Consider the following 25,899-nt stretch of genomic DNA (forward strand, 5'->3'; position numbering starts at 1 on the left):
CGGCATGCCACGCTCTCTGGCGAAATCGGAAGTGGGCTTGAGCGGCGCCGCTGCATTCTGGGAACTGTAGTCTCTCGGGGCGGCCCCGCCCCAGGTGCAGTTTGGGCGGCCGGCGTGTGGAGAACACCCTACTCGCTGTCCCCGCGCGGCCCGAGCCTGGAGAGCGGAGCCGCCCTACAACCTTCGTCCCCTGCCTCGGTGGCCCGCTCCGCCTCTTCTCGAATCTTTCCCACAACCCAAGATGGCGGCGGAGGTGGATTTTGGCGACCTAGAGCTGTTCGAGGCTTTCGATCCCCCGGAGGAGTCGATTCCCAAGCCCGTTCACACCCGTTTCAAGGACGACGACGGCGACCCGGAGGACGAGGACGGGGTTGGTGACGCGGAGCTGCGGGAGAGGCTTCGGCAGTGCGAGGAGACCATCGAGCAGCTCCGCGCCGAGAATATCCTTCCGGTTGGCCGGGCCCTGTCATCGCAGGCGCGGGTCCGTGCCGGGCGCGGACGCGGCGGAGATTCCACAGGGGCCGGGATTCCAAGCCTTTTGCCGCCCCCGCGTGCGGGCTTTGCGCAAGCTGCCCCGAGGCCTCCGCGCAAACCTCGGTGTTGGAAACCCGTCTCCTTAGGAGTCCATCCTTGCAGCCCCGACTGGGTTCCGTTTTTAGGGTGATTTTAGACTGCTTAGCTGTTAGATTGCAGGCAGGTCCTCACGTTTATCCCTCTGTTTGACTTCATGATCCAATTTCATTCAGTGCAGACAAGCTCAAGTTGAAACAGTCTTACTATATAGTATGTTAGGCGATACCGAATACTGAGCGCTTGGATGGCGGCGCAAAAGCAGATGGTCCTAGGATGCAGAGTTGGGGGTCTTGAGGAATCCTGTCTTGCAAAGAGATATAGTTAATTGTTTGTTTAATTAGGATTGAGAATTACTTTTAGAGCTCTTCCACCTTAAGCTAGGTTGCATTTCATTGCTTTGGGGGAAACGTGCCCAAAGAGTTTCCGTTTGGCTTTAGTTACCTGATTACATTCTGGATTTGCTAATGTGTTTTCATTATTTGAGTTTGGAAAACTATATATAGATAATTTTGGTTCAGTTTTCCTTTTGAAATTTGCAAGGATCCTTAAGTGTAGAAGGTATGTCAAGCTTTTAAGGTTTTTGAAGTCTGATTTTTTTTTCATGTACTTTTTATTTTTTTAATGGTGCTGAGGATTGAACCTAGAGCCTTGTGCATGCGAGGCAAGTACTCTTACCAACTGAGCTATATCCATAGCCCCCTAATTTTTTTTATTATGAAAAATTTCTCTCGATACGGACAGTTGGAGGACATTTATAATTGCATCCTAGATTCTTCAGTTGTTAACTGTTTAATTACTCTGCGTTTGCTTTCCTCCTATAATGAAGCCTTGACTTAGAATAAGTTTCCTAATTGGCTGTTTAAACTTGTGCCATGGACACCGTTATTTGAATAATGGTTTAGTCTGCTAGACTTTTTAACTTCAGGATTGTGTTTTAGAATATACGTCCGGGCCTGGTGGCACACGCCTGTAATCGTGGCTGAGGCAGGAGGATCGAGACTTCAAAACCAGCCTCAGCAATTTAGTGAGGCCTTAAGCAACTCAGTGAGACCCTGTCTCTAAATAATTAAATACAAAACAGGGCTGGTGATGTGACTCAGTGGTGGAGCACCCCTGAGTTCAGTGCCCAGTACCCCCCCACAAAAAAATATATGTATACATATATTCAAAGGGATGTAAATGTTTTTGGCTTTAAAGCCAAATGCCTTGCCTGCAAACAAACAGGTGCTTAGTAAGTATGTCATCAGCTTTCTGATACCAAAAGTGAGAGTGTTGATAGTTAAGTTGAATTTTGTGATCTACATGATTCTGTTTAATGAGGATTAATATTCCTTAACAAGTAATAACATCAAGAACTTAAAAGAAAGTTGAACATTCTAACTCGACCAAGGTATGACATCTTGAAATTACAACATAGTTGTCCCTTATTATTTATCTGGATATTAATATATAATCAGAATTTCTTTCAAAAGGGGTATACGATTTATTTTATCATTGTCATTTGTTAAACATACTCTAAAGGAATTAGAATACTAGTTCTTTATTAACTTCTGGGTGTAAAATCTAAATTCTCATAAGTGCATAAAACTTTTAAACTGCCTAAGAGAAAGTATTATGAACCACAATCCAGACATTTTTGACTAAATGTTAATAGTTAGTAGTTAGTTAGCAAATTATCAACACAGCTATTCCTATTAAAAAAACATTCTGGGAAGTTTGAATTAAGTATTATAATATTCCTCTAGCCAAAGATTTATTTGTATAATTTAAATATGTTCATAGAAATTATTCAAGACACAACATTTAGAAGAAGAAAAAGGTTTTTTTGGTTTTGTGTAAAAGCAGCACTAGGGATAGAACCTAGGGATGCTGTACCACTGAGCTACATCCCCAGCCCTTTCTTTTTTTTCTTTTCTTTTTTTTTTTTTTTTTTTTTTTTTTTTGAGACTAGGGCTTGCTAAGTTGCTGAGGCTGCCTTTGAACTTATGATCTTCATGCCTCAGCCTCTCAAGTCATTGGGATTACAGGTGTGTACCACCACACCAGCTAGAAATATATTCTTTTTTTTTTTTTTCTTTTTTTGTGGTGCTAGAGATTGAACCCAGGGCCTTGGGCATGTGGGCATGCACTCGACCAACTGAGCTGTATCTCCAGCCCTAGAAATATATTCTTTTAACCTGTTGATTTATCCTTTCCTTCCTCCCGTGATTTTTAAAGAAAATAGCCCTTAAGGAAGGAAGCTTTTTGGTTAAAAATTAAAAGATTATACTGGGGATGATGTCCTGGGTTTGATCCCTAGCACAAAAGAAAAGACAGGAAAGATTAACTGTGGTTCTTATTTTTTGCAGAAACATTTTTTTTTAAATGTTGAGTAAGAGGGCTGGGGATGTGGCTCAAGCGGTAGCGCGCTCGCCTGGCATGCGTGCGGCCCAGGTTCGATCCTCAGCACCACATACAAACAAAGATGTTGTGTCTGCCGATAACTAAAAAAAATAAAAATATTAAAAAAAAATGTTGAGTAAGAGATACCTCTGTGTAAAATCAATCATTGAAGTAGATAAAGTTGGTGAAAACCTAGATTTTTCTTGAGAAAACTGAAATTCTTGGTGGTTCTTCATCTTATTTATACTATATTATTAATATTATATATTATCTTTAGTAATTAAGAATTATTAAAACTGTTTTATATATATGTACATATACACATATTACTTTGATATCTTCTAAGAATATATTTTAACTTCTGTTTTAGTGGAATATTGGTGAACAATACTAAGTTAGATGGACCTTTATTACAAATTCTATTTATGAACAATGCTATTTCAAAGTAAGTAATTTTCTCTTCCCTAAATATGCATTAATGTCTTCTATAAGTATGCTGTTTTTGTATTTATATTAAATTTGTTATTTTACTTAAGATCCTCCTAGAGTTAAAATATTTGAAATAAAGATTAAAAGCAAGGCCATGGGAGTTTTATAGACTTGAATTTAATCTGGACTTCTACTTTCTATATCTGTGAACCTAGGCAGGTCATGGAACCTTTCTATGTCCTTAGTTTCTTATATGGGAAAACAATATACTAATATTGTTTCCTCTTAAGTAGCTGAATGAGCACCTGTAAGAGCTTACTTCTAATAAGAATAAGGACCACCACTATCAGAATAATAATAATAATAGCCATTTCTGTCCCAGAATCAGATAACTGAATTTTCTATCAGGTAACTGATCTTTAAAACCTCCCACGTTATATTTTTCTTTCACAGCAAAACTAGACCTGTGCAAGCCTTCCAGCATGCTGGAGTTTGGGTAACTCAGAGCATTCCTACAGTGCTTGCTAGAGTGTCTTGAAGTGGTTTGAGGCCTTGCCCTGTCCCATCCTCAGAGCTTGGTCGTAGGCATTTCAGACAGTTGTTTTCCCCCTCCCAAGTCACTTAATTCTTTTTTTATGTGCTGGTCATGGTAAAGAAGATAAAGAGAACACATGCCACGCTTCATCTCAGTAGAAGTGGAAGCCAAGACTCTAAGGGTGGGGAAGGAATCTGTATGGTAAATGCAGTAGCCTCAGGAAGGTGCTGGGCAGAGCTGGCCTTTGGCACATTTGGCCTGAGCCTGAGACAGTATGGCTGCCCAGTTAAAGCATAACAAGATATCAGTTCCTTTGACGTCTCCTATATGGAGCATTATAGAATATTTGATGAATATAGTCAGTGACCTGGAGTGATAGAGAAAATAGTATATATTTTTCCTGCAATATATTTTGGTTTTTAATTATTTTTTTCTAGTTTCATATTTAAATGGGTGGTTCCTTATATGTGCATGAAGAATTTCTGGGAGGAGGATATGGAAAAACTGAATATATTATCTTTGTGTTGCAGAAATAGGTGATTAGGAAACAACAAGTGAGCTTTTTATTATGTAATCCTTTTATTTCTTTGAATTTTGAGGCATTTATTTTGGGGGTCTATTCAGAAGTTAAGCATATAGAATTTATAAATAAAATCCATTCTATACACAACTGTTCAGTGCTCTCCTATGCCAAGTACTATATTAGGTTATCTGGTTAACTTGGCAACAATGTATATTTTTCCTAGGGAGCAGGTTCCTAAGTGTTACAAAGAGTTGGTGATTTGATAAACCTCTGAAAATAAAACAAGATTAAGACATGACACCTTATAATAAATAATGCAGAAGATTTCAGTCTATTAAATGTTTTTCTCTGGGTTCTGACCATCTTGTCCTCTTACACAGGCAATATCATCAAGAAATAGAGGAATTTGTTTCAAATTTAGTAAAAAGATTTGAGGAACAGCAGAAAAATGATGTGGAAAAGACTTCTTTTAATCTTTTGCCCCAGGTATTTCAAATTTAAGAGTTTTTTAAGATGAGTAGGTTGTTTTTCACTGACAATTATTAGGCCATGGGGATCCTCTTGAATCCAAACCACAGTGACTGTTAAGATTGCCTGTTCACCTTCTCTTGTTCCACCAGCTTCCTTCTCCAGAGTCTGATCAAGGCAGCCACCTGGTTTTCCTCTGGATGTGGCCTCTTTGCTCAGGATCAAATTCAGATTTGACTACATCTAAAGGGTTGTGGTTTTTTTTTCCCCCTTGTTTCCTAACTTGGATACATGGTCATGAGCAGCAAGTTAATTTCAGCAGCTCTGCATGGTGGCACATACCTTAACTCAGTGACTGGGAGCCTGAAGCAGGAGGATCACAAGTTCAAGGCCCAGCCTCAATATCTTAGTGAGATCCTCAACAACTTAATGAGCCCTGTCTCAAAATAAAAAGGAATGGGGATGTAACTCAGAGGTAAAAGTACCCCTAGGTTTCATCTCCAGTACCAAAAGATAAATAAATAATAGAAATGATTAAATATAATAAAGAACAAGGACTGAGGAGACTGGAGATGTAGCTGAGTGGTAGAGCATTTGGCTAGCATGGTGAAGGCCCAGGGTCGTTTGATACCCAATACTACAAGAAGAAGAACTATTGGAAAATGTAGCTGAGTGGTAGAGTATCCCTGGGTTTGATTCCCAGACTAGGGGGGGGAAAATCAGAATTATGATTTCTGGGCTTTTTTGGGGAGGTGAGTAACTGGGGATTGAACTCAGGGGCACACAGCCACTGAGCCACATTCTCAGCCCTTTTTTTGTATTTTATTTAGAGACAGGGTTTACACTGAGTTGTTTAGCACCTCACTTTTTGCTAAGACTGGCTTTGAACTTGCGATCCTCCTATCTCAGCCTCTAAGCTGCTGGGATTACAGGCGCACCCGGCCTCTGGGCTTTTTATAAATTAAAATTTAAGATATATAGAATCACTCAAATAAGGATATATAGCTGTTTATCATCAGGGGTTGGAGAATGAATTGTTCTGATTAATTTTTTTTATCCTCTGTTTTTATATATCATATAGAATGTTTATTTGATTAATGGATTGATTGATTGTAGTATTGGGGATTAAACCTAGGACACTCTACCACTCAGATATATCCCCAGCCCTTTTAATTTTGTTATTTTGAGATAGGATCTGGCTAAATTGCACAGGCTGGCCTTGAATTTGTGATCCTCTTGCCTCAGTCTCCCCAGTAACTTGGATTATAGTTTCCTCACTATCCTGGCTCATACAGGTTTCTGTGTTTTTTGTTTTTGTGATACTAGGGATTGAACCCAGGCATGTTTTACCACTGAGCTACATCCCCAGCACTTTTTATTTTTTAAAAAATAAAAATAACTTAGGGTCTTACTAAATTACTCAGGCTGGCCTTGAACTTGAGATCCTACTGCCTCATTCTCCCAAATTGTTAGAATTATGGACTTGAACCGCCATGCCCAGTTTCATATACAGTTGTTTTGTTTATTTAGAACCCAAAGCTGCTTTGTCACTGAGATACATCCCCAGTTCCTTTTTTTTTTTTTTTTTTTTTTTTGTGGCGGTGGTGCTAGGGATTGAACCCAGGGCCTAATGCATGCTAAGCAAGCACTCTACCAACTGAGCTATATCCCTAGCGCCCGCCCCCCCAACCTCCAATTCTTTTATATTGAGACAGGGTCTTTCTAAACTGCTAAGGCTGGCCTTCAACTTGCCATCCTCCTGCCTCAGCTTCCTGAGGCGCTGGGATTACAGGTGTGTGCCACTAAGCCTGGCTTCATATATAGTTTTTATAAAGGTAACATTTACCAATTAAACTATGTTTTGTTTTTTTTTTTTCCCTTGTGCTGGGGATCAAACCCGGGGCCTTATGCCTCCTAGGCAAGTGCTAATTCAAAGAATACTTAAGAATTATATAATTACTTAAGTCTGAGGGATATATTATCAGTATTGACAGGTAATGTAAAACTATATACTACGTATGGCTTGATTTATTGTTTTTCAAGATAAAGTCTGCCTTGCCACCTTACAGATACAAAATTTCATAAGTTACATTGATTAACACAAATGTTTCAGAAGAAGCTGTCTTTTTCTCCCCTTTGCCTTCTGAAATTTCTTTGATAAACCTTCCTCACTTACCTTCTAAACTCTATTACCATGAAGAATTTAAGATTTTATGAAACTTATTGACTTGTATTTGACATTTAAAGTTGTTAAAAAATTGGTTACTGCTTTGTAATATATGTTTCTGCTTGTCCTAGCCATCTAGTGTTGTGTTAGAAGAGGACCATAAAGCTGAAGAATCCTGTGCCATTAAAAACAACAAGGAAGCATTTAGTGTAAGTTTCAGTTTTTTAGTTCTGCAAGATATATGTTTCCTGTCCTGTGTTAACTAGGTGTCATTGAAATAATAAATAGGTAGAATCATGTCTTCATATGATCACAGCATTATTTTGTTACAAACAACAGGGTAGAATTCAACCTCTAAATACTATTATTTGTTTTTTTTAATAACTATTGTGTTATCACCTGTAGGCACAATAGACAGACTTTAGAGGACTTTGTTTTTGTTCTAACCAACCTCCCCATATATTTTCAAGGACTAAGATGTAGGAAACATGATTGTTGAATTTATAGAAAAATGAAACAGAGGGAGCTGAATAGCTAATATAACAAATGGCAGATTTGAAATTCAAAATGTTGACAGACTCAACTGTTGGGTGAAGATAGAAGCTTATTAGGGGTGACCTACATAAAGGCCTTTCAATATCTATGTAAAATTCTGTAGTGCTGACACAATATAGTGGTCTGACTTTGCAACTTGTAATGTTTTTAAAAGTTGATATAAATGTAGTTCTGGATTCTATTAAAATAAGGCTAGTTTTTTGTGTTTATGGAATATTATCCTCCTTTGATGTACCACAATATTAAAGATAGGGGTCAGCTATGAGGATGAAGAGCCCAAGCTTTACTGAAAAGATTTATAAGGAATGTCACATTTCTGCAAACAGAATGAAGGTTGTTATCAATCACCCTTTATAGTTCCAAGTGAAAGAATTAGAATCAGTGATTAAATTGAGTAGAGGCGCTTCAGTTCAACTCATCTTTTAGAAAGTCACACTAGGGATGTAGCTCACTGGTCACTACATAAGGCCCTGGGTCCAATCTCTCGTGCTTTAAAAAAAAAAGTGAATTCGGGCTGGGGATGTGGCTCAAGCCGTAGCGCGCTCGCCTGGCATGCAGAAGCGTGAGTTCAGGCCAACCTGGACAATTTAGGAATACCCTGTCTCAAAATAGAAAATAGTGAAAGGGTCAGGATGTAGCTCAATAGTAGAGCAACCCTGGGTTCAATTCCCAGTACCAGGAAAGGTTTAAAAAAAAAAAAAAAAGAATTCAATAGACAGGCCAGTGCTGGAGCTTAGTGATAGAATATTTCATAGGTATCAGGCCCTGAGTTTAACCCCCAGCACTGAATTATTTATTTATTTATTTATTTAGGTGCTGGGGATTGAATCCAGGGCCTTGTGTGTGTGAAGCAAGCACTGTACCAACTGAGCTATATCCCCAGGCCAGCACTGAATTTTTTTTTTTAATATTTATTTTTTAGTTTTGGTTAGACACAATACCTTTATTTTTATTTATTTTTATGTGGTGCTGAGGATCAAACCCAAGGCTTAATATTTATTTTTTAGTTGTAGTTGGACTCAATATCTTTATTTATTTATTTTTTTATATTTATTTATTTTTTATATTTATTTTTTAGTTGTAGTTGCAAACAATACCTTTATTTCACTTATTATTTTTTTTAATGTGGTGCTGAGGATCGAACCCAGGGTCTAGCACGTGCGAGGCGAGCACTCTACTGCTGAGCCACAACCCCAGCCCCTCTTTATTTATTTTTATGTGGTGCTGAGGATTGAACCCAGGACCTCGCACATGCTAGGCAAGCGCTCTACTGCTGAGCCACAGCCTCAACCCCAAGCACTGTATTTTTAAAAAATTGAATTTCCATGTTACTGGAGACAAAGAGTAGGATGTTATCGGAAAACTGTAAAGAAGGATTTCTGAACTGAAGTAGGTAACTTTTCATTTCCCTTCCAACTTTAAGGTTCTGAGATTTAAAGTAACATCCTAGAAATTGGGAGTTTTGCGTATTTATTAATTTAGTCCTTTAAAAAATAGCAAGAAATGTTTACTGAATGCTGCTTTGTGCTAGGAATCATTCTAGGCTCCCGGGAACACAGCAGTGACAAAAAGGGTAAAGTCCTGGCTCTCACTGATTTAAATTCTAGTGAAAGAAAGGAAGGCTTTCCAGAAAAATAAAACATGGCAAAGAGTGCGAGACTATGGGGTAGGTGGCTTGTATGAGTAGTTGGTGACAGCCTCTCTGAGTCAAGACCTGGATGAGCTGAAGGAGCAGGGCTGAAGCTGCAGTTTGAGTAAGTGTACATCAGACAGTAGAAGGAAGGGGAAGCCCACAGGCAGAAGCCAACACTGTATTGCTTACTATGTCCCAGATGCTTCTACATACTTCCAGTATATAGAAGGTGGAGAAAGGAATCTAGCAAAGACCCAGGCTTGGTCAACAAGGTAGGTGTCCTGGAAACCAAGGAAGGAAAATGTTTCTGAGAGGAAGGAGGTATCAGTTCTGCCAACTCTTGCTAATAGGTTGAGGTGAAGACTGACAACTGTGGGTTGAATTTGACTGCATGGAGGTCCTTACAAAGCTCATTTGTCAAGAAGCATAGTGCAGTGATAGCAACAGAACATTACTGAAAATGTTTCAAGAGAGAGTGGCAGTGTTATTACAAAATATATATATATATATATATATACACACACATACTAGATAAAAGAAAAAATATATACAACATCAACTTTTGGGGACAGTTGGGGAGAACTATAAGTATTACATATAGATGACACTAGGGAGTTAGTTTTCTGAGGTATGACAAGTATTAGGCTTTGTAGGAAAATGTTCTTACTCTTAGAAGGCTCGTACTGAATGAAGTGTCATGATGTGTGCTGCTGACTTTCAGATGGCTGAGCTAAAATGTGTGTGTGTGTAAAGAGAGACATGTACAGAAAAATGTCAAATTATTAACAATTATTGAATTTCAGTGAAGGGTACATGAGTATTCATGGTACTGTTTTTTCAACTTGTCTGAAAGAAATTTCTCCAAAATCTTGGAGGGGAAAGAAAAGATTGGGAACAAGAGAAATGAAACCAATAAATAGTAGGGCCTGGGGATCTTGGTGCAAAGAAATGGGGTACTGGAGGGACATATAAGAGTCAAGGTTTTTATTTTTTTATTTGAGAGAGTGTAGTTGATAGTAATGATTTAATACAGAGGAAAAACTCAGATGTAGCTTTTACTTACACATCAAAATCTGGCTCTCTTAACTAGAGAGTTGTTATTTCTAATAATTTTATCCAAAAATAAATTGTTAAAAACAGGTAATCATAGTCTTACATAATTTAATGTCTTTTTTTTTTCCTGCTTAAATAGCAATATTTTTTGACTTGTCTTCTGCAGGTTGTAGGAAGTGTCCTGTATTTTACTAATTTTTGCCTTGATAAATTGGGGCAACCGCTACTAAATGAAAACCCTCAGCTTACCGAAGGATGGGAAATACCCAAGTATCCTACATAGTGAATGAAGATCTTTTATGCATCTTGCCACTAAGTTCACCTTTAAAAAAGTTTACCAAATTTTACAGACTATGATAACTATTCCTTAATAAAATTCACTAAAGGTACCAGCAAGTCTTCAGCCACATTGTTTCTCTAGAAGGGCAAGAAATACAAGTAAAGGCAAAAAGGTTTGTGTGGGGAGTTGTTTTGTTTTATTCTTTTTGTTTTTTAATACCAAAAGCATAAACTCTTTTAGCTTGAAAAGTTAATATTTTTTATTGCTGGTTTACTGTAAAGAAAATTCTAGATTCAGCTAGAATTCCGATATGTAGACATAGTAAATGTTAAAATTTGATCGTTTATTTCTTGGAATTCATTGGTTCGCACATAATGTGCCTGGGAGGGTGGAAAGAAGTAATTGTTGCTGTCAATGTGATCGCAGTCTTAGAACCACCTGCCTTCTTTCCATGGTGCCTAAAGGAAACACGATGATCGGTTTGACTCAATTCTTTTGTTATTAACTACTGAAAAAAAATCGGAAGAGGTAGTAAATGAGTCAGGAACAGAAAGGTTCTTGGTTAAAAGACTGCACAGTGCTGTTTGTTTAAATCACTGAGTACAGGAGATCCAGTGTACTCGTTATTGCAGATTATAGTGATCTGTCATCCACTTGCTTTTTTGTCTCTGATAACACTTTACTGTCATCTAAAATTTTAATGATTTGCTTTTATGTTTTTATTTATGAAATTTTTGTTTTTTTGACCAAATAGGCCAAAGCCTCACTGTTTCAATTGTGGTTCTGAAGAACATCAAATGAAAGATTGCCCAATGGTAAATTTCTCTCATATAAAAAAATGTTGTTGAACCAGAGCTTGCTGATGTATTTTACACATTTATGGCATAGTGTGGTGTGAAGTGCTCTTTAACTTGAAATCTTTTCAAATCTGTATTTATAGTTTAAGACATTACATTTTTTAAACAATAATTTATTACAGTACTCTATTTGATATGAATAAATGAGATGTCATGACAGTTAATTTCTAGACAGTTTATTCTATAAACTTGATTTTATGTTCTGATAACACTGAGGTAATAAGAAATTAAAGTGACTACTTCTTACTTACTTTTCAAAAATATTCGTCCTCTTTTAGGCTTGATTTAAACATTGAAACTAAAACAATTTGCTTGCTTTACCTTAAAAAAACCTGATTATTTAATTTCTGAAATGTTTCTAAATTGCTTGATACCATTCTTTTCAAACATTATGATTTAGCCCCGAAATGCTGCTCGAATAAACGAAAAGAGAAAAGAGTATATGGATGCTTGTGGTGAGGCAAACAGTCAGAATTTTCAGCAACGATACCATGCAGAAGAAGTAGAAGAAAGATTTGGGAGATTCAAGCCAGGAGTTATTAGGTACTAATGTCATTTTATCTTAGATGTCATTTTTTACTTCCTTAGTATTTAGAACATTCTCTGCCTCTTCAGGAAAATTTTCAGGATGGAAGTGCCCTGGCAAGGTCTACAGAATAATACATCAATTCATTCAAAAACAGTTATATAATGTTAACTATGTGCTTATTAGGCACCATGCTCCATGCTGTGTAATATAAGAATGTTTTAAAATATGAGAACCTTGTTTGTGTGCAAGCAAGAATTCAATATTTTTTCCTTTTTATTTTTACTTAGTGAGGAACTTCAAGATGCACTAGGTGTGACAGACAAGAGTCTTCCTCCTTTTATCTATCGGATGCGCCAGCTAGGGTACCCACCAGGGTGGCTCAAAGAAGCTGAATTGGAAAATTCAGGGCTTGCACTCTATGATGGAAAAGGTATAGTATATTGAACCAGGATTGAACCCAGGCCTTGCACATGCTAAACAAGTGCTCTACCACTGAGCTACATCCCCAGCACTTTTTATTTTATATTTTATTGAACCCAGGAGCACTTAACCACTGAGCCATATCCTCAGTGCAGTTTTATATTTTATTTAGAGACAGGGTCTCTGTAAATTGCTTTAGGTCCTCACCAAATTGCTGAAGCTGGCTTTGAACTAGCAATCCTTCTGCCTCAGCCTCCTGAACCACTGGGATTACAGGCGTGTGCTACCATGTTTTTATTTTGAGACAGGATCTCATTAAGTGGTCCAGGCTGGCCTCCAACTTGTAATCCTTCTTTAACTTCCCAAATAACTGGGATTATAGGTGTGTACCACCATGCCTGGTGCATTATATTTTTTAGATAATTCAGTACACATTAAATAGACCAGCCATTACTATCCCATTTTCTTGTGATTCTTTAATTAAAAAAAAAAAAAAACAGCCAGGTTCTGTGGCACATGCCTGAAATTTCAGCTACCCAGTATGCTGAGGCAGCAGGCCAGTCTAGGCAACTTTGCAAAACTTTGTCACAAAAATAAATTTATAAGGGCTGGAGGACTGGGCCTGTAGCTCATTGGTAGAGCACCCACCTCGCACATGTGAGGCACTAGGTTCAATCCTCAGCACCACATAAAAATAAATAAAGATATTGTGTCCAACTACAACTAAAAAAAAAAAAAATTTTTAAATGGGGGGGGGGGGGCTGGAGATATATAGCTCAATGGTAAAGCACCCCTGAGCTCAGTCCCCATTACTGGGGTAGGTGGAGTATTAAAAGGGCTGGAGAATGAAAATGAGATAAAATGAAAATAACAAAAAGTGAAGGGAAGCTTCTCTTTTTATAAATTATTTGGTAGCCTTGGGTATTTGGATAGTATAGGAAAGTAAAATTAATGCTTGATTATTTAGTAGTTTTCAAAATTAAATAAAATGGCTTACAAATATTCTTCAAAGATGACTCTTATCTGTAAAATGGTTTTAGTAATATATACCTATTAGGATTCTTGTAAAGATTAACTGAGTTGCCAGGCACAGTGGGGCACAACTGTAATCACAGTGACTTAGAAGGCTGAGTCAAGAGGATCACAGGTTCCAGGCCTCCCAGCTTGGGGAGACTCAGTTTCAACATAAAGAATAAAAAAGACTAGGGATGTTGCTCAGTAGTAAAGTGCTCCTGGATTCAATCCCCAATGCCCCCCCCAAAAAAAAAAATCAGTGAGTTAATTTTTATTTTAATATTTATTTTTTCGTTGTTGGACACAATGCCTTTATTTTATTTATTTATTTGTTTATTTATTTATTTTTAGTTGTTGATGGATTTTTATTTTATTTATTGATATGTGGTGCTGAGAATCAAACCCAGTGCCTCACACATGCTAGGGAAGTGCCCTACCATTGAGCCACGACCCCAACCCTATTAATTTATTTTTATGTGGTGCTGAGGATCGAACCCAGGGCCTCACACATGCTAGGTAAGTGCTCTACCATTGAGCCACAACTCCAGCCCTATGAGTTAATATTTTTAAACCATTTAAAGCACTATCTGGGGACTGGGGATGTGGCTCAAGCGGTAGCGCACTCGTCTGGCATGCGTGCGGCCCGGGTTGGATCCTTAGCACCACATACAAACAAAGATGTTGTGTCTGCCGAAAACTAAAAAATAAATATTAAAAAAAAAAAAAAAAAAGCACTATCTGGAAATGAAATATCATCTGGCACATAATAGACACTATGTAAATCTTTATCAAATGAGAAACATTGGAATAGAGCATTAGTCAAATCATAAGGTCAATGCAAAATGGAATTTTAAGCAACTTGCAGAAAAAAGTTTCGTAAGGTTTTTACGTAGGGCTGGGGATATAGCTCAGTTGATAGAGTGCTTGCCTTGCATGCACAAGACCCTGGGTTCGATCCCCAGCACCAAAAAAAAAAAATTTTATGTATTTCTTTTTATCAAAGTAATATATCCACATTGCTTAAAAATTCTATTTTAGTAGTTCAGAAAAATTCTAATTAAAGTTAATTCCCAGATTAATTCTTTGGCAGTGAAACACTTTCTAGGTATAGTTCTGGTATAGGGAGGGACATATTAGCACCTTGCAATGTTAACACTTTTCCTGGTCTATAATAGATGATGCTGATGGAGAATCAGAAGTTGGAGAAGTACAACAGAATAAAAGTGTTACTTATGATCTGTCAAAATTGGTAAACTATCCGGGTTTTAACATATCTACTCCCAGAGGAATTCCAGATGTAAGTATATTGTTTTTATTTTGGAATGTGACATAATTATGTAACAGATTGTTCACAGTATTAAATATTAGCTGGCCTGGTGGCACTCACCTATAATCCCAGCTGACTGAGCATCCATGTCCAGCCTGGACAACATAGCAAGGCCCTTTCTCACAAAAAAAAGAGGCTGGGTGTGGTAGCACATGGCTGTGATCCTGGGAGCTCAGGAGGCTGAGACAGGAAGATCACAAGTTCAAGGCTAGCCTCAGCAACTTAGCAAGACCCTGAGCTAAGTTGCTTAGGCCCTATCTCAAAAATTAAAAATAGAAAGGGCTGGGAATATAGCTCAGTGGTAAAGCATCACGGGGTTCAATCCCTGGTACCAAAAAGAGAGAGAATATTGTTTAAAATATAGCTTTTTTTTTTTTTTTTTTTTAGTTTTCGGTGGACACAACATCTTTATTTTATTTTTATGTGGTGCTGAGGATCGAACTCAGCGCCCCTCGCATGCCAGGCGAGCGCGTTACCGCTTGAGCCACATACCCAGCCCTAAAATATAACGTATTATAAAAAGAAACTTTAGGGCTGGGGTTGTGGCTCAGCGGTAGAGCACTCGCTCGCCTAGCACATGAGAGGCCCTGGGTTCGATCCTCAGCACCACATAAAAATAAATAAATATATTGTGTCCAACCAAAAAATAAATATTAAAAAAAAAACTTTATGTACTGTAGCAGTTATATTACATTAAAAAAAGTAAATTTGTAACTTATATGTTTAAATTATTTATTGTGTTTGTTTTTATATGGTGCTGAGGATCGAACACAGTACCTCACACATTAGACAAGTGCTCAACCACTGAACCACAACCCAGCCCCTTTGGGAAATAAATTTCTATCTGTAGTAAACCTAAATGTCTTATAACTCTTTTGCTTAAGACAAGGTTTCTCTAAGTTGCTCAGTCTGGCCTTAAATTACAGTCCTCCTACTTCGGCCTTCTGAGTAGCTGGAATTGTAGGCATGCATCACCATACCCAACCTGCTTGTCATTTTTTGTTATTGCTACTTTTTTCTTCCTTTTCTCTCTCTCTCATTTCATCTCTCTAGCTTGCACTCTGTTTTTTTGGTGTTACTAGGAATTGAACAAAGGGCCTCACACATGCTAGACACATGCTCTCTACAACTCAACTAGATTCCCAACCCCTTATTTTTTTTATTTTTTATTTTTTTAAATTTTGAGATGTTCTCGGTAGTCACCCAGGCTAGCCTTGAACTTGCAGTCCTCTTGCCTCAGCTTCTGGACTTGTTGGGATCACAGGTGTATACCACCACACCTTTTGTCTCTCCCTCTTTTTTTTTTTTTCCCACATGGCAAAATTTCTCAATTCTGTATATGAATGTTTTTCCATACTTTTGTTCAACTTTCTTCTTAGGTTCCAAGATTCAACAATTAACTATTGTGTTGTTGTTTTAAATATAACTGTATTCCTAGTGTTCTTGGGAACTAGGCAGTTCGGAAGAAGCCAAAGATCTGAAATTAGAGTCTATGAATAGATACAAATGATGAACTTACACAGGACCGGTTTAAATTGTATGATGCAAACCATCTTTGCTTCTGGAAGTGGGTCCAAGGACCAGTCTGTCAGAATTCCTGGTCCTCAGTAGCAATGCACATCCATGAGTCTACCTTTAGACTTAACTGACTAAGACCGCCCAGTTTAAGTTTCACAAGAGCACAAAGGGATTCTGATGAAGAAAAGCTGGGGTGGTGGCTCAGTGGTGGAGTGCTTGCCTGACATGTGTGAGGCACTGGGTTCAGTCCTCAGCAGCACATTAAAATAAAGGCTTATGTCCATCTACAACTAAACATATTTTTAAAAAGAACAACAACAACTGCTGATTGTGTTATTGGAGATGAGAGAGAGAATGAACAGAGTTAAAGAACACTACTGTACTCTATTTGGAAAGGGAAAGAACAGAAGATTGAAAACTTGGTGTGTGTAGGAAGGCACAGTGAGTGGAGGGCGAGAAATGAGGGCTGGGAGGCTCAGAACAGGTTCTGTAGATGCTGCCTGCAGTAGATAGAACCTTTCAGGCCACTTGGTCTTTCAGTCTTGTCTTGGTCATTTTACAGGCAGATTTTATTCTTCCTTTTACTTGACACTTTTTTTCCCTTAATTTCCAGTGAAGGAAAAGATACAAAAAGCAGAAATGTAATTTGAAATTTTCACTTTCTTCCTTGAAGCAAAATTTCAAAAAATGGCATTTTCCAAATACATACTTTTTTTTTCTTCTGTTTTCATCATTAGGAATGGAGGATGTTTGGTTCCATACCAATGCAGGCATGTCAGCAGAAGGATGTGTTTGCCAGTTACCTTACTTCTAACTTCCAAGCGGTAAATAGATTTTAAAGGTGTGGTCTATAAACATTATGGCATATAGCTGTGAGATTTTGTAACTCATTAGTATCTTATTGCATTATCGTGTTTGTATCTAAATCCCTGTCATCTGAGGAATCAAAAGAAAAACAGTGGGATTCACCAGTTACCTAGACTTGGCTCCATACTGGTTTTCTACATGTCAGTTAAGTGCAGGTTGGTGTTTAGTACTCCATTCGTCCCATCTCACTTGTGTCCATGTGGTTACTCCTTTAGCCAAGCATGAGGTCTGGCAGTAAGCGGTCTTCCTCTCAGTCCAGCCCTGGTAGTCCAAAGAAGCAGAGAAAGGAGAGTAGTTCTGCAGATTCTCCCGCTGACATGGAGCTCGATTCAGGTAGGTCTCATCTCTGGTTTTGATTTCAGTAAGTAGGCATGATGAGTCCATGCTCCTGAGTCCATATAAAGGGTGATATTCCTTTATTAGAGATCAGAGCATCACCACTATCACTGAAGCTGAATTAGAAGCCACACTTAATGTGAGAACCAAGTGGGCCAGCTATCTGAATCCCTGAGTTTGACACTTAACACACCTAAAGGGCAACAGCTAGACCACCCCTCTGATCAGGGCTGCGCTCTGGGATAACCAGTGGACAGCATGTGTGCTTCTGGCAGCTCTGGCCTTTTCCTCTGATTACTCTTAACCCTCTTCACTTACCTATGGAACCTGTGGGTACCGGGATTATGACAGTCCTTTTGAGCAAATCATTGGCAGCTCAGAACAGACCTCCCCTCTTTTGGAGCCTCTCTTCCCCCAATACCAACCACTGCTTCTCTGTATTTCCCCCTGGGACTTCTGATTACTAGTTTAGATTTTCCCCCCCAGAAAGCTCTGGAGTAGATCCAGGTTTTGTGTGGATTAGATAAACTGCAAGGTCACTCCCAATCCAAAACTGAAAATCACTCTTATTCTAAATTATGCCTAGTTACATTTTGTTTGTTTGTTTGTTTGTTTTTTACTAGGGACTAAATCCAGGACCCTCTGTCACTGAGCTATGTTACCCCAGCCCTTTTTATTTTTTGTTTTGGGATAGCGTCTCACTGAGTTGCCCAGACTGGCCTCAAGTATGAGATCCTCCTGCCTAAGCCTTCTGAGTCACTGGGATTACAAACATGTGCCAGTGGGCCCAGCAACACCTAGCTACTTTTGTCCTGTGTAGCATGTCAGATGTTCTGAAGTTAGGTGAAGTGGCGACATTAAGATAATACATACAGGGCTGGAGTTGTGGCTCAGTGGCAGAGCACTTGTCTAGCATGTGTGAGGCACTGGGTTCGATTCTCAGCATTGCATATAGATCAGTAAATTAAAGGTGTATTGACAACTTAAAAAAAAAAAAAAAGATGACATACATAAAGATAACTCCAGGGCTGGGGTTGCGGCTCAGTGAACACTTGCCTAGCAAGTGAGAGGCACTGGGTTCAATTCTCAGCACTACGTAAAAATAAATAAATAAAGTTATTGTGTTAAAAAAGGATACTCCAATAATTGGAGTGGGATGTAGCCCAGAGGTAGAGTGTGTACTTAACCTATACAAGGCCCTGGGTTTGATCCCAGCCTTGTATTTAAATTTAAAAAGCATTCTAATAATAAGATTCCAGCAATGTACCTTACCTCAAAACTTGAATGTGAACCCCTCTCTAGTTTTCAAACTCCCAGGGAGAATTTAAAAGTTGCAGACTAAATCCCCTTAAAATTCAAAGGAATTAAAGTCCAGAATTGAATTATGTTGCATAAGTGGCTTCAGAAGTCCATAATCAAAGCTGCCAAATTATTTCCCCATTTTTTTTATTCTGCATAATCTCAGCCACAGGGATTCTGGATGTCTGGTTAGAGTTCACAACCTGGACTTCCTGCGCCTGCAGCGTTACTTTAATATATTTATCCTGTGTGTGTGTGTGTCACAATCCTGCTAAAATTGAACCACTAAGGTATATTCCCAGCCCTTTCTTTCTTTTTTTGTTTTTTTTGGTGCTGGAGATTGAACCCAGGGCCTTATGCATGTTCATTGGTTCTTACCTTTTTTTGTTGTTTTTTTGGTACCAGGGATTGATTGAACCCAGGGTCATTTTACCACTGATTCACATTCCCGGCCCTTTCTTTATATGTGTATGTATAAATATATTTAAAATTTTATTATTTATTAATTTATTTATTTTATGTGGTGCTGAGGATTAAACCCATTGCTCCCCCATGCTAGGCAAGCACTCTACCACTGAGCCACATCCCCAGCCCTTATTTTTATATTTTATTCAGAGACAAGGTCTTGCTGAGTTGCCTAGGACCTTGCTAAGTTGCTGAAACTGGCTTTGAACTCATGATCCTCCTGTATCAGCTTCCCAAGCTGCTGGGATTACAGGCATGTGCCACTGCGCCCAGCCCCAGCTCTTGTGTTTTTATTTTTATTTTGAGTCAGGGTTTCACTCAATTGCCCAGGCTGACCTTCAACTCACTATCCTCCTACCTCAGCCTCCTTCCTAGTCATCTGGGATCACAGGTGTGTGCCACTGCACCTAGCCCAATCTCAATTGTTAACAAGACCAGAGAGTTAATAGGGAACCCAGTCTCAATTGTTAACAAGACCAGAGAGTTAATAGGGAACCCAGTCTCAATTGTTAACAAGACCAGAGAGTTAATAGGGAACAGAATTATCATAGCCCTTGCCACATACCCATGAAATATATATGTTTTTGTTTTTGTTTTTGTTTTTTTAGCTGTAGTTGACCACAATACCTTTATTTTATTTATTTGTTTTTATGTGGGGCTGAAGATTGAACCCGGCACCTTACACATGCTAGGCAAGTGCTCTACCGCTGAACCAGAACCCCATCCCATACCCATGAAATTTTGACAATTTTGTAATTTCCCAAACCTTTAAAGCAGTTGACCCAGACAAAAGTATATCCTCAGAACCCAGCATTTCTCAATGTTATCAAAGACCAGGATCCAGTGTTTCCTCAATGAGGGTAGAAATGGTTTCAGTCTCAAGAATTCCAGTATCTCAGTGCCAGTTATCTGTCCCCACTGCCTAGAAACGTTTCAGTTGGAGTGAATATCTTGGTCTTATGCTATTTATAATATAGTGGGAGAAAGCCACTTACCCTCATGGTGGCACAAAGCCACCTGTGCTTGTTAAATCATTTGAGACACAGCTGTCATCTCTCAAAAGTTTGGGGATTTAATGGCAACCTGTCATCAGGTCCACACACATAGCCGGGGACTTTTTCCTTTATTTCTTGTACTTCCGGGGGAACTTTCTCTCTTACTCCCTCACTCCCTCTACCCCTCTTCCCTTTCCCTCTCTCTCCTTTCTTCTCTTCTTTGCTCTTTCCCTGTCCCTTTTTCTCTACCCATCTTCTACCATCCTGGGGCCCATAGTGCAGTGGGACTCCTGGTACTAAAGCAATGAATGCCTCCACCTTCCTCACTTCCTTGGCTCCATGAAGAATGGGATTTGGGCAGTAGATTTAGCACTTGTTAAAGGAGTGCTGATTTATTTAGAACCTGTGTGATACACACAGAACCCATCCAGAAAAAAGATCATCTACCCATTGGTGCCTAAGAGGACTGATGGTTTTCGGGTGGAATGGCACATGCCTATAATTTTTACCCAGTGACTCAGGAGACAGGCAGGAGGAGTGCAAGTTTTGAGGCCAGTCCAGACAACTTAATGAGACCTGTTAAGGGGATGTAGCTCAGTGGTGAAGCACTTGCCTAGCATGCTTAAGACCTTGGGTTCAATACTGAGTACCACCAAAAAAAAAGGACTGGTTGGCACAAGCTTTTTTGCCTAAACCAGACTGAAAAGAGGCCCTGTGAGCCTATGTACACACTAAGGCCCACAGCCCAAAGCCACATTATCTTGAGCCCACCAAAAACTTCTCCAGGTGTTTCCCCATACCCTGTCAACCTGCTTGTTAATTTTCAGTGTTCCCAGCTAGACCAAGTGTCCCCTTCCCCACCTGTTTCTGAACAACTAAGGTGATAATCAGATTGTCAAGGTCAGTTATTAGGGCTGCTTAGTGAAGGAGCCAAGTGGGCCTGCTGACCGAACTCTGGCCTCATGGTCTAACAATCAAGGCCCTGTCCATCCCTAGACTGCCCCCATCCCAGTTTCTTCCTGCCTTGTAGTGCACAGTTCCCTACAGAGAAGTAGCTTGAGTGACCTCTGTGACAGCTCATTCCCAGGAAGGAGAAACATTGAGACATCTCATTGTAACTTTCTGGTTGAAAAATGTTATTACAAACGTATAAGTAGAAAAGGGTCTATGTCCCAAATCTGTGGGTATAGTGATTCAGTTTGGAATTGCAAAATACAACTACCTAAATGTGTTCTTATTTATTATAACATTCTTATATTGATTGTGTTTGTTGTGATGTTTTGTTGAAATGAAACTTGACTTTAAGCTGTTTATAATTTATTTATTCATCATTTATTCCCTGTGATACTGGGAATTGAACCCAGGGCCTGGTACATGCTAAATAAACACTGAATTATATCCTCAGCCCCTTTTCTTTCTTTGTTTTAAGACAGAGTCTTGCTAAGTTCCCCACGATGGCCTTGAACTTCAATCCTCCTACCTCAGCCTCCCCAGTAACTGGGATGCCATTGTATCTGGCTTGTACATTTGTTTTTGTTTTTGTTTTGGTGGGGGGATCAGGGGTTGAACTCAGGGGCACTCAACCCCTGAGGCACATCCCCAGCCCTATAAGTAACAGTGTGTTGTTTTTGCAAATCTTTTTGCCTGTTCAGTAAAATTCAGATGGTTTTACATAGGTTTCAAGATTTGGCTGGGTTTTTCACATTTTTAAAACCCATACTGTGTTTATGATCGCTCTGTAGACAAGAAAAACAGATGAGTAAGACAGATCTCTGTCTTAGTTACCATTCTGTCACCAGTGATTTCAGGTGTGTCAGCACTTTGCTACCAGCATGGTGGTCTACAATAATACGACATCTCGCTGCCACAGACCTGATTACAGACTGTAATTAATAGTAGCACAGAGGAAACACTGAGGAGCCATACTGAATGAAGTTGTAGGTCCTAACAAGAGTGATTTTGAGCTGCATCTCAAGGGGTGAATTTGCCAGGGAGATGATTAGGGGCAGGGCAGCATTTGGAGAGAAACGCACATGCAGAAGCACAGGTACCTGCACAGTGGCTGACAGTGCAACTCTGTGTTTAAGCTGGGCAGTAGGAGATGCAGGGTAGAGTCAGGCAACTCCGGGTCACAGAGGCCTTACTAGCACAGGAAAGGATCAGACTTCATCCCATAGGGATGGGAAGGCACTAAAGGGTTTCTCGTTGAAATGGGAAAGTCCATAGGGCCAGATGATGTTTTAGAAAGATCAGCTAGAGTTCAGAGGACAGATACAAGGAGGATGAATCCACAACAATGCCACTGTTCCTGGCCAGTGATAATGGGCCTGAAATAAGGTAGTGGTTATGGCAGCGAATAGGACCTCAAAGGCCCAGGTCCTGCGGGTAGAAGAGAAAGAAAGAGAGGACTCCAATGAAGAACAGCTTCCATCTGTGATACTCCAAGCAGATAACATTGGTGGTGCCATTAGTAAGAATTGTAAATAGGATAAAAGTCCAGATTTAGGAAAAGGCACTTGGTTATTAGACAGGTGGTAGCTGAGGGACACACAGGTGATACACATACCCACAGGTGAGCAAGGAGTCCAGATTAGAGGTTCATGGGAAATGCCTCAGGTGTCTTCCTGCCTTCATCCTCACTCCACCCCCAGCCTGGCTACACTGCGTAGCCCACCTGCACTTCAGTCAGATTTCCTACTGTGCTGTGCCAGGAACCAGTCTTCAGCCACAGCACCTTCTCTGGGAACTACTCTGTATCTCTTCTGTCTGAAACCATGTACATGGCATGGAGTGGCTCTCCTGGGGGTTTGGTTCAAGAAATCCTGACAGCTCTCGCTGTAGACAGTCTTCTCCAGTGCATTGAGGACATTAGGTCATGGTCATGATGTTCAGTTTTCCTCCTCAAGCCAGTTATTTTTGACTATTGGACCTCTAGATACCTCCAAGTTCAAATAATAAATTTTTGCAAAATCAAATGCTGTTACACCTTGTAAAATATCTCTCAACATTCTCATTTCAGATGTGGAGGTGCCACATGGTTCTCAGAGCAGTGAAGCATTTCAGTTTCAACCGCCATTGCCTCCTGGCACTCCTCCTCCACTGCCACGGGGAACTCCTCCACCCCTCTTTACTCCTCCACTCCCCAAGGGGACCCCGCCACTGACTCCCAGTGACTCACCCCAAACCCGGAGCACAGCTGTGGATGAGGACGCACTGACTCTGGAAGAACTTGAAGAACAACAGAGGCGGATATGGGCAGCTCTTGAGCAGGCCGAGAGCATCAATAGTGACTCTGATATTCCTGTGGACACACCTTTAACTGGAAACTCCGTTGCCTCTTCACCTTGCCCAAATGATCTTGACCTTCCTATCCCAGAAGGGAAAACAGCCGAAAAGCCAACACTGGAGGAGTCTGAGCAACCAGACACTTGTGCAAAGACAGCTGAAGTTGAACCTCCCTCAAGCCCAGCCTCTGAGACCACCCTGCTTTGTCAGAATGAAGAGGAGGAATCTGCAGAGGTGAGCTCCAGAGACGCTCTGCTTGACAGTGGTGATGTCGTAACAAACTGTAACATCAGGAATGGAGGCAGCCAGAAGCACCTTCAAGTGGACACCAGTTCTTCAACAGCCTCTAAAGTTCATAGCCCTATACCTGACATGAGCAAGTTTGCAACTGGAATAACGCCGTTTGAATTTGAGAATATGGCAGAATCTACTGGAATGTACCTCAGGATTAGAAACTTGTTAAAGAACTCTCCCCGAAACCAGCAGAAAAACAAAAAAACTTCCGAATAACTGTTTGTTGTGGCACCAAGAGCCATTTAATTATCTGTAACTGTGTTCTGTTGATGCGTACCAAGTGATGGGTAAAAATTGTTCTCCTATTCATCCCTCCCTGTTTAAAAATCTATCCAAGGTTGAATTGTGGTCTCAAGTCAAGACTATCTTAAAGAATGGAAAGACTGGGCTCACTAATTTGCTGTATTTTATTCTCACCCACAAAACCTGCAGGGGGAGTGTACATAGGAGCTGGTTCAGAGATAGTTTGTTAAGGTTTATACTATTTTTGGATTGTGAGTGTCTGTCAAGAGTGATGTTTTTTATCTGTCTTTTGTACATTGTTTTCCCTTTCTACATTTTGCTAATTATCCTGTATATAAGTTTAATATATCACTTTTTAAAAAAAAATTCTAACCATTTTAAATTCATATTTCAACTCTGACAACCAAATGAGAAAAATCAGGGATGAGCAGCTTTATCCCATTTGGGGTATTTTTGTAAGATTTACATGTATCAATTTTAACAACAATTTTGTTTTTTTGTACCTTCATTCTTCATATAAGCTTACTATACAGTTATGTTCCCTTTTGTGTACAGAGGTTTAATAAATTAGTTTTCATATACATAACCTAAGACTTTGAATATAAAAAAGTGATTCACAGTTAAATTATTAACCTTTTAAATCTGGAAGAAAATTATGTGGTTGCAAAAATTAGTGACAGCAAAGGAAATAAGAAATTGCAAGCTTGGGTGCTTTCAGAGAATTTCCACCTTAAATATAGAAAAGAGCAGAATCTCTTAAAGTAGCTATTTTACAAAAATGAAAAGAGGGCAGCTAACCTTTGTACAAAAATAATATTCTGGATTTGAACCCTAATATTAAGAATTAAACAGTAGATATAAATTAATTGCTTTTGCACATCAGATATAGAAGATAGAGCTGAAAGTATGATTTTTTTTCTTTATGTGAAATGCTGTTACATGTTTATACTTGGTCAAGTCCAGGAACTTATGTGGTCTTGAATTATTAGTCTCAGGTAGTGTTATCCTGCTCCCAGGCCAACAGAGGGAGCAATATAGAACCATTCTGGATTTTTCATTTTTGGGAACTTGAATTATTTACTGCTCTATAACAATAAAGAGAAGGAAAATTATATAAAAGGACAAATTAATTTTAAGGCCCTCATAGAACTTGCTAAAATAAAATGTTAAATACTTCTGACTTTTTTCTCTGAGTTTAAATACATAATAAAGTAACCCTTTAACAGTAGTCGATATAGAGCAGCCTCAACATTTCTTTCAGGCAAATACTACCATAGGGAGGCACAGAGAGGTTAAAGGGACTTGTGAGTTTTAAGATGTGGTTCTTAAAAGACCAACCTTCAACTAAAGATTTGACTGCACCCTAAATCATAGAAGTAGTTGTTTAAATGTCCCTTTAAATATCGCATTGGTAGAGTCCTCTGTGAATCCAGACATAGCTTAGCAATTATTATGCCAGGTGTTGTGTTAAGGTATTTTTGTGCATTGTCCCATGTTTACTATTAACTTCATTTTGTTTAGAGGGAAGCACTTAAGACACAGCTGGTAAGCAACCCCCATACCCAGACTCGACCACTGTACTGCCTCCCTGTCAAAAGCGCTATAAAAACATTGCTTTCTCAAAAAGTGTCTCCTATTTTATTTCTTCAGTTACTTGTTGAGGGCACACAGTGTGCTTTTCGGCAATAAAAGAAGTAACAGAAACTACCTTTCAGAAGATTACACACTTAGTGGGAGAAACACGTGGTTCCCTCAGTTCTTGGACAGCAAAAGTATTTATGAGAAGGGGCCAAGGTGTCGGGGCTGTTTGGGGATAATGGGAGAATCACCGAGAGAGGCCTGCTTGCTTTCA

General features: G+C 39.3%; 1 protein-coding gene and 1 non-coding gene across 5 annotated transcripts; both read left to right on the plus strand.

Moving 5' to 3' along the window:
- Positions 1 to 75: 75 nt before the first annotated feature.
- Positions 76 to 25,673, plus strand: Zcchc8 (zinc finger CCHC-type containing 8). 4 transcript variants are annotated; one of them, XM_027921330.2, is made up of 14 exons: positions 89 to 440; positions 1,921 to 1,963; positions 3,326 to 3,400; positions 4,823 to 4,928; positions 7,209 to 7,286; positions 10,485 to 10,588; positions 10,705 to 10,770; positions 11,353 to 11,413; positions 11,856 to 11,998; positions 12,272 to 12,414; positions 14,594 to 14,715; positions 17,001 to 17,087; positions 17,346 to 17,463; positions 23,245 to 25,673. In XM_027921330.2, the coding sequence occupies exons 1-14, from the start codon at positions 242 to 244 to the stop codon at positions 24,018 to 24,020; spliced, it is 2,121 nt and encodes a 706-aa protein (XP_027777131.2). In that variant the 5' UTR covers positions 89 to 241; the 3' UTR covers positions 24,021 to 25,673. The 4 variants fall into 4 exon arrangements, with proteins under 4 accessions (XP_071472535.1, XP_027777131.2, XP_027777130.2 ...); XM_071616434.1 differs by lacking the exon at positions 3,326 to 3,400 and having other exon boundaries at positions 76 to 440; XM_071616447.1 differs by lacking the exons at positions 89 to 440; positions 1,921 to 1,963; positions 3,326 to 3,400; positions 10,485 to 10,588; positions 10,705 to 10,770 and having other exon boundaries at positions 4,858 to 4,928; positions 5,063 to 7,286.
- Positions 3,851 to 3,984, plus strand: LOC114079930 (small nucleolar RNA SNORA9). Its single transcript, XR_003580546.1, has one exon. It is a non-coding gene; the product is annotated as a small nucleolar RNA SNORA9 (small nucleolar RNA).
- Positions 25,674 to 25,899: the final 226 nt, after the last annotated feature.

This window comes from Marmota flaviventris, chromosome 1 (genome assembly GCF_047511675.1).
Source record: "Marmota flaviventris isolate mMarFla1 chromosome 1, mMarFla1.hap1, whole genome shotgun sequence".
NCBI classification, from domain to species: Eukaryota; Metazoa; Chordata; class Mammalia; order Rodentia; family Sciuridae; genus Marmota; species Marmota flaviventris.